Here is a 16,903-nt window from a genome sequence, read left to right on the forward strand (position 1 = left end):
AGTCATTGTTCCAAAGCAAGAGGGCTTTAATTTAAATTCATGGTAATTCTTATCAAAATTTCTGTTCTATTGCTCAGACTTCAATTCTAAAGAAATGGCAAGCAGGAACAGAATAAAAGTTTCCAGTTTCAATTGTGCTGGTCTAGCATGAGGACCAGATTTCCGGAAAAGAAATTGAGTAGTTTATTGATGTATAGTGTCGTAAAGTGAGTCCTGCACTTGTACTTCAATTCCGAGTTTTACATGTACTTTAACTTTCAATTCTGCTTGGGGAGCATACTGGTGCTCCTGTTTTAGCTGCCAGTGATGCTTCTTTATGCCATTAAATGTTTCTTTTTGGTGTAGGTTAACTTTTGTGTCAGGACTTTGATAGAGCAGTCATGCAAGAATATACTTAACTGTGCAGGCATATAAAAAGACAAATGAATTGATATTAAGTACTGTTTAGACTGGGACAGCTCATAACTGAATGGCACTAATACAAATATCACTCCAAGAAAGTTTTTTTTTATTTATCTTATTGTTATTTTAACTCTGGATCAGTAGGAAGGTGACCAAGTTAAACCGTGATTTGATATGTATAATTGTGTTGTCACATTTTTTCCCATTTTGAACACAGAATACTAATCTTAATGTTTTAAATGTGGCCATCCAAAACAAACAAAAAATTAAAACATACTGCAAGTGCTGGTAATGTAGCAGCAAACATAATTAAATACGGAAAGTGTGCAGAAGAATCACATGGGTGTTTAACAAATTTAAATCTGGATGGAATTTTAAAAAAAATAATACATTGTGACCAGAGGAATTTAATAGTTATCTTCAACTGGTAAACCCTTTACTTGGTGTTTTCCATTTACTTTCCTAATACACATACACACACAATTTTAAAGTTTTGCTTGTTATAGAAGGCACACCTGTGGTTTATTTCTCTTCTAAGATAATATAAGGGTTTCTAAGGTGTTTATATATATATGTTTGTATATGCACATACACAGACATGTATATACACACATACAAAAATGTTATATATGTATAAAATGCATATATGTTTAAGTGTGTATATATATGTACATAGAGACTATATATATAAAAAGATATGTATATGTATCTCATATTCTAAGGCAATATTTCTTTGTGTATGTATTTTACTGCTCTGTATGATGTTTCTTTTAAAAAAATCACAAATTACGTTAATGTTTTCTACTTGTATGCTTTAAATGAAGAGCAATGTGCCAATTCACAGTGGCCCTGTTCATCTGAACCTATTCTGTGGAAAAGATGCTATGCATGGCTGAACAAAACATGTTCTCTGTGAATTGTCTGTCTGCTTGTAATACGTCAACTCTTCCAATTGCATAAGCATCACTACAACAAATGGAAACTGTAAGTTTTGGTAACTGGAGTTCTCCCATAAACCAGGAAGGAGTAATAAGATGTGAGAGCAATGGGATTTGGAACACAAAGTTGTGAGTTTTCATGGACACTAGACCAGGTTGCTTCTCTTCTGCTGTATTCACCAACTGCCCTTCTGCAGCTCTGTGGCAAAGGGATCCTTTAAGAATCATGAGGCAGAGCTTCCTCAAGCTGTTTACCTCCTAAGATTGTACTGCTGAAAGAGGCAGGAGTGTGTACGTGAGTGTGTACGTTTTTTTTTTCTTTTTTTTTTTTCAGTTGTCAGGAAGGATAAGCTGATTACAAAGAAGCTATCTATTTCACATCACTAATAATATGAATCAGCATATTATTCTTTAAGACATTTCCACTCAAAAAACTGAGAAAAGGGGACAGCATTTTGTAATGTCATTACTTTTCTTCTTCAACCTTCTTATTGGCTCAGAGTTCTGCACTCTGGTTTTCTCCCAGTATCATTTGTGTAAGTGGAGAACAAGTCCCTAAATTTTAGCTGACTACTTTTGTTTTTCTAAGTATAGTTTATCCATATTTTTTTAACAAAAGTCATTAACTATGGATGTGATATTTGTGATATTAAGAACATCCATTGAGGCAGAAATGGGAAGGTTTTATGTTTTTAGTTGATTGGAACATAATCTGTATAAACCACATTTTGTCTACTCTCAATGTATTTGCATTCTGGCTTTTTAAAATTTAAACAAAAATAAAAATCATGTGAGATGCTGGTTCCAAAATAAGAGATTGTTCCATGAGAAAGTTCTAAGTGCAGACTCCATTTTGTAGGTGAGGACTGGAGTCAGTGATCAAGACCTCTTCTAATAGCATATTCCTGTGAAATTTAAGAATAACAAATGTGTTTGGAGTTCAATTTTACTGAGTCTGTTACCATCTCCACCTTTCCACCTGCCGTGACTGCAAATTTGGTCAGAGTGGTGTTACCATTTATCATATGCACACAGTTTAGTCACCTCCCAACATTTGTTAATTTTTGTCACATTAAGTAGGAAGAAATGGGCTAATATACAAATACCAAGTGACAAATAGGAGGAAGATGAATATTTAAAGTCTGGTGGCTAATGAATTCCTTGAGCAATGAAACCCACTTTCTCAGCTTATTACAGAAAGATTTTTTAAAATTGAATTTTGATTTTAATGAACTGACAGAACTACAGATCATACTCTTAAATCATGTAAGATGTTTACTTTGGTTTTCTTAAAGTTCCAACTGTCAGAGCCCCAAAATGGTAGAAAATTATGAAGCATTTCAAGATAGCGCTATTATTGGCAACCTTAATGCTTCAACTGTAATTTTTATCGTCGTTGAATCGCTTTTTAATGCATCCAAACAGAACTTATCTACCTACCAATCTTATGTGCCAACATGTTTAGCATTTTAATTGGTGTTGAACAATGTGTGTATTTTGACAGAAGTTTGTAATAGAATACTGATTAAAATAAATGATATTTCAAGAGTAAAACAGACATGTCAGACCACTCCAAAGTTAACATTTCTTGCATGTTTGTGTGGAATCCTCAAAAGCTTTCTGCAGTTTCTAATTTTATTCCCTATACAGTAAACTGTAAAATTCAATTGATTTAAGTAAGAACAAGATTATGTTTGTGCTATTAAAGCAAATTTTGGAAATCCCACCTCTGAACTAAACTCAGCAGTGCTGAGCATTGTTTCTACCTGGACAAATTGGACAACTTCTCCAAAACTTCAACCTATTAATAATGCTGAGCAATAAAATAGGTCAGTGTAGACTTTTATTTCCGTAGGTATTAATTGAAACCTAACAAAAGCACATGAATTTAACTTTCACAAATTTGTCAAGCTTTGTTTTATCCTTATGGGAGTTTTCTGTTATGTAATTGTTAAAGTATTTGATGTCCAAATCATCTCTTATACGTCTGTAACACTTAATTAGTAAAAGCTAATAATTAATAATTAATAAAAGTGTTCCTTCATTACATAGTAAAATGGCTATATCCAAGAGATTGAAATTTCAAGTTGTTTAATGCTGTGCATCATTTTTTTCTAATAGTAGCCTCTGTCTCTTTGGCAAAGTCTTCAAGCAATTTTGCTGGCAGCCTTGGACTTAACTTTGGACTCTACTGTGCTGGATTGCTAACTGAGTTCCTAATGCTTTTTACTCCTTGGCATTTTCTAGTAAATAATTTGAACTGGAGGAAATTGTTTGCTCCATAAAAGCAGGAGTAAAAACACAGTGGTATCGTCAATAGCCACAGGTCAAGTGATCCACTCTCCTGTTGCTACCCCTAGTCTGAGGGGAAGTCAAAGCTGACTCATCTCAGCTAACAACAGAAGATTTGTTTGTGAAATCTTTCTGTATTGACACTGCATTTCCTATCATCGCTTACTGGGATGCAAGCTGGGTTTCTCTATGCAAGGAAGTTTTGTTGACAAACATTCATGTCAGCATTATGTTGACATGAAGTACCACCCAAAAAAATCACACTATATCACTGATACTGTTACACTGACCAAAACCATAGACAGAGGTGCTGATGTGACAACAGAAAATAATTTTGTTGGCTTTGCATACAGCTTGAAAGAAGGTTGTATGGGTATGTGTATGTGTATTATGCTTATACATATATATGTGTGTGTGTGTGTGTGTGTATACACATATATGGGTTGGCAAAAAGATGTGCATTATCATTATATGCTTCTTCTATACCATGGGCTCTGATGATGTAATATGTATATGTGTGTGTGTGTATAGATGAAGAGAGGCCATGCAACGCAGATTGCTCTATTCTGGTTCTCCTGTGTAACAGCCTCCCACTCTTGTGAAGCACCAGCCCCTTGTCTGTTGAGACTGGAGCACAAGGACTGCAGTTCTTCTCAGTTTTCTGCAGGGTTTAGGAGGAGGTTATACATATCCTTCAATTCTTTTTGTCCTGGCACAATCTGTCTTTTAGGATTTTCTCTTCAATAATCTTTTGTTTGTTCTTACTGAGAGGTGGAGTTGAAGATAGATGTGTGTTCTTTTAGCTCTTCTCATTTAAATACAGTGTAACTTGATAAAGATTAGTTTTGCCCCAACAGGTTAAGTAGAACAGACAATTATCTAAGAGAAATCAATTACATATTGCAAAGTATTTTACATAGCTTGAGAAATTAAAGTTAAGAAAAATTACTGTGGTTTCTTAGGATTAAATGTGTCTTCAAGTGGGGAAATTTCTTCCTTTGGATTTGTTGAATGGTGTCTTTTTATTGTAAATTCTTTTTGAACAATTCCAATTAATATAATAGGCGACTTTGCCAGCCATTTGAATGAGATGGATGAAGTGCTAGCACACATTCTTTAAGACTCTGCTCAATAAATCATACTGTTACCACCTATTGTTTCTTTATAAAGTTCAGTTAATTTCATTTAGCTAGCTGTTAGTCTAAAGCAGAGACTTTCCATTAGTTTCTTAAGTAGAGGGAAGACACGGGAAGAAGGCATGAGCAGGCAATCCAGAAGCACAGCAATCATTTCTCTGAGTAAATGATGAAGGTACTGTGCTCTCACTCACACTAAGGCAGGCAACCCTGCCTCCTTCCCTCCATGGATTTGATGCCTTCTGTGACACCCCCAGTCTGCTTAATCAAATATAGAAAGTTTAACCACATGCTACATAGAAAGGCCTATTTTGTTTTAGATCTGTTTTTATTCATTAGTATTTGTAGTATCAAATATAGCAGAGTATTCTATTTATAGTGTTAGAAAGGAGGTCTTGTCCATATAAGGTTATTCATCTGACTTCATTATTTCATTTCTAATATCTATTTCATGTTTCCAGTTTCTGCTACAAGTATTCCTCCTGCCCTCCAATTTTTCCCTGCCCTAGTATGGATAAGAAGTTCATGCAGAGTATTTAATGTTTTTATTAGCACTCTATATGGGTAAAAACAAGTCATCGCTTGAAACTTTAGCACTGATTGTAGCTATAAGATGTTCCCTTAGATGTGCACATACATAGTCCAAAGTAATTTGCTTAATTAAAAAAGGCTATTTTATTTTGCAATTGTGATTAGAGGGAATGTTTATGTGGTTTCACATTATTTGTCCTCAGTTTTACAAAGCTTCCTGCTGAAGCTGAAGATACACTGAAGATCATTTATTACCCTCCTTTACCTTTATGCCATAGGGTACATATTGTTATTTTCAGTCCCTGTGGTGTAAGTATTTTTATCATCTATAAAAGTGTTTGAATATGGTCTTCCTGAACTGCTATGTTTAGAATTGACTTCCTGGCAGGGAGTTTCTTGCCTTTGGAAATTGAACTTTTAATGATTTCTGTCTCTAGTTTGTGTAGGATGTTCATTACTTCTTTTTGTTTTCCAGCAGTATTCCTTGCTTTGCTGGGGGAAAACCTCAGTTTCCTCTAAACCGAAGAAAGGCAGTCATTTACTCAGACCATGTTTAATGAGTCATGGTTCTCTTCTTTCTTTGCAGACTGCATACCTACTGTACTGAGGTACTCTGAATATTTCATTTTAAAGGTTTAGTTTATCCAAATCCAGGGGAAACAGAGCATAGCTATTCAGTTTTCAGTTTATTGGATCAGACTCTGACTGTGCAGGGAACTGTTGACATTAGAAATTAACATCAATAGCAGAAAATGAGCAAACTCAGAAAATTACTTTTTATGTCCTTAAGTAAAGCTTAGTTAGTACTGGTAATCTAAGAGTTTAGAAAAATCTCAGAGAAATACGACTTTTTTCTAGCTGTATGTACCCAAATATTTATGGACTGCAGTGATTTGTTGGGCGATTTTATTTAATTTTTATATTTCTTAGAGAAAACAATCACTGGTTCTGGTTCTTTTTCCATGTTCTCTTGACAAGAAAGGAATATGGCACAATTTGTTTTTGTGTTCTAAGTTCTCTACATGTGGAGTTGCAAAATATTCAGTACATTGGATGTGCATAGTTTTTCAGTGTTTTCTCAGACAAGCAGCAATGACAAATAAAACTTATGGGAAAAAGCTGGTATAGTGAAACAGTGTAGCCAGTTTTTCTATAAGTATTTGAAAGAATACTTGTAAAGTACAATATCATTTCTTATTATAAAACTCTATAGTCAGATGTGCCTGTGAATAGAGATGTCTAATATTTTATGCTATCACAGCAGTGCTAAATTTAACATAGCTGTAATTCTGGTAGAAAATAAATCTGATTAATCAGATCATAGCTGTAAGGGCACAGGATTTCAGTTAATTTTGCACTTGTATTTTTAAAAACAACTTAGCTAGCTTTTATTGTACTGTATTGACCTCTTGACCTCTATAAATTCAACTAGCTTCAAATTGACTACATTCTTTGCACAACTAAGAAATTGCTGTCAGTGAAAATATGTGTTTTACTAAGGAATGTAGCTGAATAGTGTTGCTTGTTATGTTGGCTGTGTGTTTTTGTATCCTGATACCACTGGCAATCTTGACTGGGTTTTACATTAAAGCATATATTATCAACTGTGATGATACTTGTGGGAGAGAGGAGACTGAATATTTCCTTGTCAGACTGGATGAGATGCGTTTACAATAAGTATTTTCAATTTAAATGTTTGGGTTCTTTTAGCTTGGACATTCTTTTAAGAACTAGAGAAGACTAAGATGTGTAAGAAACTTTGAAAGACTGAATGAAATTCTGCATTTTAAGTTGTTCTGAAAGTGTTCTGCTCAAACTAAAGTATTTGGTTGAACTATTTAAATTCATACAGCATAGTTTGTATATTATCGCTTGAATGCAAAACTTCAATTAAAGTTTGCAAATAAAATATACCAGAAACAACCTTATCAGATAACAAGGGGCAGAAAACTGCACTTTGGCACATGGCAATTTTTGCCATGCGTAATGCTGATTCATGTGCGTGCAAGAGAAGAGAGGAAATGAAGAGTGCTGTCATCAGCTGAAAGTACAGGGAAGTTTTCTGCAATAGAAACTGATAAAACAGATTGTGATTTAGCTTAAGCAGTGTTAGCCTAACAGATCAGAGAACTCTATTCTATGTGAATCATTTATTCATTTAAAAAATAATAATAATTTCAAAGCAGTAGAAACTGTGTAAAATTATGACCTACAGAGAGGGAGAGAGATCCCCCAAATTGTTCAATTTAGCATATCTACAGTGAAACATTTTAGTTTGAGGGTGGGTTCTCAAGATGGAGGAAAAAGCAGTGATAACGATAGTATCTCATACAATAGTGTAGTACTTCTCCTAAGAAACTTTCCATGATTTAAAAAATAAAAACCACAGGAAATCAAGGTCCGGTAAGATGGGAGACTACACTGTTTTGTCTTTGCTTGTTGGTCTGTTTGAGCTTAATGCCCTACTTATGACTAATTGTTTGTAGTTGTTTTAATCACAGTATCAGAAATGTTTTAGTATTAGTAGGCAAACATACCATGTGTTCAAAATATAAAGGATTATTTTTAAGAAGCAGACCATGCCAAATTGTTGTGAGTCATTAGGAAGCTTACCAATGTCACTTTTTCATATAAGCCCAACTTAATTATAAGATCATTAGGATATTCATTTGGAAGCTGTTGTGTATATTTTCTGAATTCAAAGCTCTTAGAAGATTGAAGACTAATGATTTTCAGTTGAGTGACATAGACTTGAATTTTTTCATCTTTTTCCTTTAGGGAACTTGGTTCTCTATAAATAGAACAGCTCAGGCATCTTGATAAATGGATGCATTTTACTCAAATTCTATTCTTATACATCACAAAGTGAAGGAAGATCGGGACACAGTGTTTGTTTCTGTCTGATCTGTGAACATCTCATGGGAAAACATTTGGGATTAGGCAGAGGTGATAGGGTTACATGTAAGGATTTTTCACAAATTGATTAAGTACCACCCACAGAGTTTTGGCAATTTTGCTTGACAGAAAACAAAGATGAGCAGTTATGATTTGTTGTTTATGACATCATTTATAAGCGAAATTTAATTTTCTATTGAACATCCGCTTGGTAATGCCATGGTAATAACTTCCTGTTGATTAATTAAATCCGCTCCTTCTCCTTCTTGTTTGTAACTCACATGAAGTTGCCCAAATATGACTATTTTATTACTAACGGGCTGTGGATGAAAACACTGTACACATTTAAATTTTCTTTTTAGTTTGCTGAGAAGTAACAATTTGAAATTGTTGCCTTATTCAAATTTATTCCCTCAAAATAAGCTACATCTCTGATGTCTTCCAGAATGGCTATTTTTTAAAATTGAGGCATTTTTACAATATTGCTGGCAATATATGGAATTAGTATTTATGAATTGGTAGTATTTAAAGTACTTTAGAAAGGGGCTAATGTGAAGGAAAGGGAACACCTAATTCTTGAAACAATTTTACTAAACTAGAATGTCGCATAGAAAGAGCTTCTTTAAAAACTTTTATATAAAAAGATTATGCCAAATGAACTGATAGGTATCAAAAAGTAAAGGAAGTTATTGAGACTAGCATCAGCCATCTACAACCAGGTTTTGACATGAGCGTTGCATTAGATTTCAGCAGCTCTTCCCCTTCACTGAGCTGGGGATAAATTTGATTAACAGAAAAGGTTTCAGTGTCAACCAGATACCTCCTGAATATAACAGCTTAGTTGATGCCTGCCAGCATTTAAAAATTTCTACAAATTTCCAGAGTATGATAAAAGTATCAACCGTTTTGTCACAACTTAAATAAGATGAACATTTGAAGCCATTTTATTTCCTTTCTCTCCTACTAATTTTGAAAGTTCAATTATTTGTTTATCTGTATTTGATCCTTTTAGGTCTAACAGACACCGAGGCCTTGCTTTATTCATATAAGCACTTCCATATCATTTTGTCAATGTATGTCTCTGAGTTCATATAATAGAAGAATCACAATTTCTTGTCTAATCCACTAAATGACAAGAAGGTTTTTCCAGTACTGTGACTTGGCAATGTTGGTGGCAATTACTGAGCTATAAAGCATTTTTCACAACCTATTTGTCTGATACATTGAATTTTCGATCGGTTTTACTGTAGGAAAGACAGTTTGGTGAGATTTTCAGTAGCTTAGCATTTGCTCTGTTTACCTGAATTGATAACTTTCCTTCTTGGCTTGGAATAATCCATTTAGGTTGGCTTTAATAGCAAAATTTGTCATAAGTTTGTGGGAGCTTAAATGAAATCTCTACTTTATTTTCTGTCTGAAGTACATCTGGCTTTTTTGAAAAGAAACTGAGAAACACATTTCAGAGTAGAGCTGTTTTTAGAAGAACATGTCAATGTCTAATAACCTCAGATTGTTTTGCTCTCCTCCTGCATTAATTTAAACTGATTCTAAGTCTTAATACTTTAAATCACAGCATTTTTTAAATTTGCCGCTGTATATTGAATCTGTTTTTGATTATTTGTTTAAGCACTTGAGAATTAATTGATTATCCCTAAGACTGAATTTCCAAAGCAGTATACCTTAAGCAAAGCGAAAGAGTATTGGCTGAAGTTTAAATACAGTTACATCTGTTTTGGCTGTGTTATGTAACTACTGGTATTGTCCAAACAGCAAGAAAATGAATTTACTTCTCAAAACAGTAGTAAGTAGCTCTAATAACAGTAGACAAACAACATTAGATTTATTTCTAATCGGCTCATTGATACCGGTGTCTGAGAAGACATGAGTTGCAGTCTGGGTCTTTCTTGCACTTCTGGAATTCACAGCCTCATTCCCCTTCTGAACTAAGAGGAGTGAACTTGTACAGCTACATTCATTTCAGGTGGGAAACTCAGGCAAATGGTTTTCTGAAGTTTTCAGGTACTTAATTACTTCTGAGACCCATACCTCTTCATTAGGTTTGATTAAAATCAGCAAAAGGTGCCAAAATTTTCAGAGGATGCATGCAAACAAATAGTTTCTATATCAACTGATTGTTTTTCAGTGACGCTTTCAACTTCTGCTTTTCAACTGATTGCATTTCATAATGCGTGTGATAACCTGGCAGGTGTGCTGCTGCCATTTAGAATACATAATGCTCAAGTTCTACCTCTTTTTCTTTCAACATTTGTTCCAACTACTGTCTCCAGGTTTCCTGAAATTTGTTGCAACTTAATAAGTTGACCTTCTACCTCTCTTGTCAAATTTATCTAATCCTGGCTGAGATTTTGAAGCTGTTGAGCAGCAGTCAAGATTCTCAGAGAGCAGCAAGTTTTCTGTAATCTCACTGTCTTTCTATAGAAGTCTCACTAAATCCTAATCTGATTCTCCCGATGCAGATAAATGCAAGGATACTGTTCGTCTTTATAGTATGATTGGTTGTAAGATAAGGAATTCTTTAATGTATGGGAACTTCTTTTTTATTATTATTTTTTTAACATTTGGGTGCCAAATTGAGCTTAATCTTTTCCATGTTAATCAGCATTTGAGAATATCTCCATCTTGTGAATTAGTAAGCATGCCAAAAAGCTTCCATTAATCCCATTTCCCAGGGACATCAGATATATATCTCGGTAAGTCAGAAATAACACAATGTGTCTGAGCTCTTCAAGGATGTGAATTAATGGTATCTCATGTAATGAAATCTGCAAAAGTAAGAAATGGGTAGTTTTAAGATGCAACAATCCTATATACTTCATGCACATCTAAAATTGCATGGGGATACATTGAGAGCCAGAATATTCTGAGATACTCAGAGTACTATCTTTGGAGAAGTTATAATGCTTTAAAACAAGAAGCTAAAGCACATTAAAATTAAATGGGAAATTCACTTTTCTTTTCTGCCTACCTTGTCCAAAAATCAAACTATTTGCATTCTATTTCATTTTGTGCTAACAAGTGACTCCTTCACAGTGTACAATTCTTTGGTTTAATTTGAAGTTGACATCACAGGATGTTTCATATTGAAAATAAATTGAAATTGATGGTACTGGATAGAAAAAGTTTAACTAACTCTTTAGCCTGTAATTAAAATCTGTAGGTAGGAGTGGCAGAACTCTGAGTTCCAGTCCCTTCTCATAATGAATTTTTATTCATTAAATCAAATGAATACCTTTTTAATATAAAAATAGCTATTTAATATAAAATATACTTTTAGCCCAGAGAGGATGGTGAAACTTTGCTCTTTGCTGTCTTCTTCCTAAGATCTGAAACCCTTTTACCCCTGTGCAATCTCTTCTTTCAGTCATTCTCCTCCCTAGACCCATGGTCTTCTACCAATTCTCTGGTTTATTCTTGTGCTTTGCTAGTAAAAAGAAAAGCCCTGCCAGACAGACAGTGGACATAACTTGTCTCTTGCTCAGTTCTCTCTCATCGATGTAGGTGGCACAACCCCAGCACTTAGGGAAAAAAGATTTTGGAGAATCAGCACGTTGAGTCCAGAGAACAGAGCATGTATCTAGTCAGGACTGCAGGATGGCACTGAAGATACAGGAATAGTATTGTGGACAGCACAGTGGTATAAGTTCCTGATAATATTATTATCATTTGGTATTACTTATATTTAAAACCATGATATTATCATATTTCATCCATCAGTCTCTGATCCTACCTGATTCAAAGGCAGGGTCTACTACATATAAAATTTTCTTGACAGAGAATTGTCTAACTTGTTTCTAAATCCCTCCGGTCCCCTGCCTCGATGACTCATCAACATGCCTTGGAAATCTTATAAAGGTTTGCCACTAATTCTGCCTAGCAGTTTATCTTCTACAAGATTATTATAAAGACTTAGAAGAACGTTTTTTTAATGGCTCACACTGCTATTAAGACTTTCATTTGAAAAATGTATTCAGCTTTACAACGTAAATATTTTGGGTACTTTGTAAATAGTGTGTATTTTAAATACACCAGAAAAGACTAAAACATCCTCTTTGCACTGCTGATGGATACTTTCATCGGCTGTCAAGACATTTCAGAGAAACTGTTAAACTGTAACCACTTATTTTGTAATGGTTGCAGGTACTGCAATTATAATTACAGATAATGAAATTGGACTGCCTCAAGTTTATTTCAGTTTTGGTTTATTTTTATACAGTCTAAAGCTAGAAGTTTTCAGAGAAATCACAAAAATACATTAATAAATTAGGTAAAGTTGTTGTAAAGAACCATATAGTGAATTAGTGATGATTTAACCTATCCTGACTCAAAAGTGCTTTTAAGAACTTCAAGGCACAAATAAAAACTGAAGTGATTGGGAAGATCATGCTCTTTCACTTATCTTGAAGCAATATTTATACATCAAAGTTATTTTTCTCTTAACTTGGCATTGTGTATGTCTTTTCTCTATGTTGTTTTCTCCTCCCATTTCCTGAAGGAATCAGTTTCTCAGAAAGTAATGCAACTGAATGAACAACTAAAAGCTACTTATTATCATTATGAAAGTCCAAGATAACTCATATTAAACAGAAGTTTTATACTATGAAGTTGGTCACATAAGGATTTTTCATCCATATGACTGCTGTGAATTAATTTGTTTGTGAACTAGAGCCATCTTTGTAAAGAAAACTCCAGTCACCAAGAGTATTTATTTGAACTTTAATTCAAGTTCTAGTAGTAAAGCATTTAGTTCCTCAATCACGTACCTGAAACTTGCTCAAGTTAAAATTGTTCATAAAGGCTGCTGAGATTTCTCAGTACACTGTGTATGCTTATTGCCTCATTCATCATGGCTGAAATTCCCTCTTAGGTCAGAAGGAATTGAAGTGTTATGAATTGGACCTGGTACAAGAAGCAAATCTGAAGACCCTTGTGTGTGTATACATGTGTAAAGATTTTTTTAAAAAAATTAAAACCAGATCTTTTTGCCTATTTTCTTGTATGGTTTTAATTAAATGAAAGCAAGGGCAACTGAATCTTCAAATGGTGTTTCTGTATTGAAGGATGATGTCAGCCACGAAGATTTGCAGTATACCCCTGCTTCAGTCTTGGCAACAAGTTCAAAGAGGAAGTCAGAGGATGAGAGCGAATCAGCTATGCATAATGTGGACAAGCAAATAGACATCTCCCCATCTCTGGGTAATGCTTTGGAGAACATTGTGGAACAGCTGGATGTTTTGACTTTAGTAAGTATGCAATACAGATAACGCAGTGGAAAATGATAATTTCAGTGGTAAAAAAAATAAAAAATCCAGGAACTATGTTCATAAGTCAGAATATTAAAGTCTCTAGGGTTATTTTGAATAGTTATATCGTCAAATGACTCTTGTTTTTTTTTTTTTTTGCCCTTCAGCAGATACTGATTGCATGTATTGTGTTCCCTATAGTGAAAGCTTCATGCTGCATAATCATAAACATTCTTGTTGTGTTTTTAACTCTGGAGGAAACAAGTCACTATTTTTCAATAGCGAGATCTAGTGTGGATTTACCAGAAGCCAGTTGTTGAGTTGACATTGTCAGACTGTGGCTTGAACAGTCATGCATTAGCAGGGGATGAACAAAGTAAATTGGCAATGCACCATTAAATCCTTTTTCAAACTCAGTGCTCAAGGTATTGGCTTAGGAATCTACACAGTGGAATAATTCCAAGTGTCAGTGAAACAGCGCAAATACTAGTCTCAGTGAGTGACTAAGTCACTTGCTTGCAAATGCTCAATACTTCTTTTTAAATAATCCAAATTAAGCCAATTTATGTCTTAAAACACTATTTTATAGTCTAGAATATATTAACATTAATCATTGAAGGGGAGCGACTAAGATTTTTCTGCATTCTTCTGCAATATATGTTAACATAAGTAATAAGTTTTGGAAAGTATAGAGTCAAGTCATCATTGAAAATTCTTTGTGAAGTAAGTTGGATTGAAAAGAAACTCTCAGAATATGTCCAGGAACCTACCTTTCTTGAGGAAGATGGTCTCTTGGAGAATGCCTTTTGTAATTTTTATATTTATATGCTTTTATGTTTTTATTTACATTTATGCTTTTTATACATTTTCACACTTTTTTGATGCCTTAGAAGGGTTTTTTTAGGTTTTTGGAAGACATCATTTGGGGTCACCGTTTATGTCTGTTTTTATATTGAAATATGGATGCAACTTCCATGTAGTATTTCTGAGTAATGTATACATACATACATATAGTCCCCAGTCCCAGGGAAAATATTTTGTAAAAACGATTTAAAACTTTTAGATAGTCTTCGTAGATACAAATCCATCATTTTTAAATATGATTGTAAATCGTGGAATAGCTAAGGCACAGCCAAATTAGACTATTTTTCTTGTTGAGTTCAAATTATTTTTCTTATGTTACTATGTGGCACACTTTTATAATACTGCGTGAGTAATATTAAAAATACTACATTAGTAATATTAAAAAAACCTGCTACTGTCCCCTTCATGCAGACAATTTCAATCCTGGAACAACGGCTGACTATGACTGAAGATAAACTGAAAGAATGCTTAGAAAATCAGCAAAAAATTTTACTTCAGGGAAGACAGGAAGAATAAAAGATGAAAATGAACTGTATTAATGATTATGTTTTGTATATTCACAAGGAAAAAATAAATGTTGCTTCATTGGATTTCACTGTAATTGGAAGAAAAAAATCCTTTTCTAACTGTTGATCTAATAAAAACTGAAAAAAATAAGTATGACATTTTAAACATTAGTAGCAAGCAGATAGTCTGGTTATACATTTAATAAAGTGTAGCCCAGATGAAATTAATATGTTGTAAAATCATTCCCAATGAAAGTTACAGGATTCTTATTTCAACACAGTAAAATCTTTAACTAAAACTAAACAATAAGCTATATCTTTTTACATGAACAGCAATCACTGTGGAAGTGCACTATGCAGGTTTTTCAGCTCAGGTAAGGGCTATGAAAATAAAACTCTTTGTACTAAGGCAATATTACTCTAGCACCTAAATTAAATTAGGCCTAATTAGCCCTGACTGCTTAAATGCCAGAGGTTTTCTTTGTCCCTTACGTACTGTCAAATATGTTAACAAAAACTCATACCACATACTGCTCATATTCTAAATATTATAGTGATGATTATGAGAAGATTTAGTGTAATAACTTTTGGTTAAAAATATGAAAATGAAGTCACTTAAGCTTTGAAACAATAAGGGGATGTGTGTGAATTCAGCTGCAAGACATGCAGTCTAGCACTTCCACCAGAATTCATTTTTCATATTTAGAAGGTACATTTCTGAGGAATATATCTGAACCAATATATCTGAACCAAACACATAATGATGCAAAGTTTATATCAGAAATATAAAAGATCCTCATCCTCCGGGGACTTCCACAGATGCTCAAATTTCACATGCTACAAATTCCCCCCATAGTTTAACACATTACAAATTAAGCTACAAATCTGTAAAGACGTCATGTGATTCAAGTATAATGAATTTTGGTTTTATTTGTAATAAAAATGTGTTTTTTAGAAAGACATAATTGTAGCTATTGTCCTTTAAAAGAGAACATCTCTGCTTCTTTATATCTACCTATAATAATAGGTAGATATATGAAGATATATATCTATGTATAGATATGTAGATATATATTAAATGCAATTGCAAAACATCTCTTGTATATCCACAATCAAAAGTAGATAGTCATCTCTTTCTGCAACTTCCCATTTTGTATGTTGAAAAATAGGACACTTGAAATGGGGGGATCATTTTAATCCAATTCTCCAACTGACTGTATGTAGATAAAGCCCATTTCTCAGGCTGAGCCTTATTAACATCAACGGAGTTCAGCTTAAGTACAGGAGTGCTGTGCAAATGCCATTGCAGGTGGAGCTAAAGTAACAAGCAGTCAAATGTTCTTTTATAACTTTTTGTTTTCTCTTATAGTAATCACCTTTGGGTAGCCAGAAATCACCTCAGTTGACAAGTAAGCCCTGAGTTTTGCCACCAAGTGCTGTTTATTCTCAGCTCATTCTTAAGTAGTGCTGTTTATTGAGAAGAAACAGCCTCTTAGAAGTTTTTCAGATACAACTATTTCTATGTAACATCCTAGGCACAGATTTTTTTTTTAAATTTTTTTTTTTAATGAAAAGATGGCCTTACATATTCAATTGTGTACAGCCTGACCTTTGATTATGCAATTTTTTATAATGCTATATAATGCATAGTTATGTAAATACTGCCTTTTAGGTCAGATGTACTTTGTGTTTCACATTTGGAAATACTCTTGTGGTCTTGGTCTTTTCTTAGTTTCATTAGACAACAAAAAAACACATAGCTATTAAAAACTCAGGCTTATTTCTTGTTTTCTTTTAATGTACTACTTATAAATGGACTATACTTTCTTGTTGTTGTTGTTCAGCTTTTCAGGATTATTTATCAGCAATATTTGGAAACATTTTAAAAAAATATATTTTTTAATAAAATCTCTGCTGATATCTTCCTCAATGCCTTAGCTCCAATTACTAATTCTTCTTCCTTTTCAGTACCTACTTACCGAGTGCATTTAATACTTCATGCCTTTTGTTCCTCTGTTGTTTGTGAACCTGGTCAACTAGCATAACACTTCCAAATTAAGGTATATTCTTGTCATTTG

The 16,903-nt window shown here is 33.7% G+C and overlaps 1 protein-coding gene across 1 annotated transcript in view; it reads left to right on the plus strand.

Moving 5' to 3' along the window:
• The window catches only part of POC1B (POC1 centriolar protein B), a 51,075-nt gene extending 35,288 nt beyond the window's left edge, over nucleotides 1–15,787 (plus strand). Inside the window, exons 11-12 of the mRNA XM_035337624.1 lie at nucleotides 13,273–13,455; nucleotides 14,731–15,787. Coding sequence (XP_035193515.1) covers nucleotides 13,273–13,455; nucleotides 14,731–14,835 — 288 coding nt within the window. The 3' untranslated portion in view covers nucleotides 14,836–15,787. The remainder of the gene's footprint in view (nucleotides 1–13,272; nucleotides 13,456–14,730) is intronic.
• The last annotated feature ends 1,116 nt before the right edge of the window (nucleotides 15,788–16,903 follow it).

The sequence above is a fragment of the Oxyura jamaicensis genome, chromosome 1 (genome assembly GCF_011077185.1).
Source record: "Oxyura jamaicensis isolate SHBP4307 breed ruddy duck chromosome 1, BPBGC_Ojam_1.0, whole genome shotgun sequence".
NCBI classification, from domain to species: Eukaryota; Metazoa; Chordata; class Aves; order Anseriformes; family Anatidae; genus Oxyura; species Oxyura jamaicensis.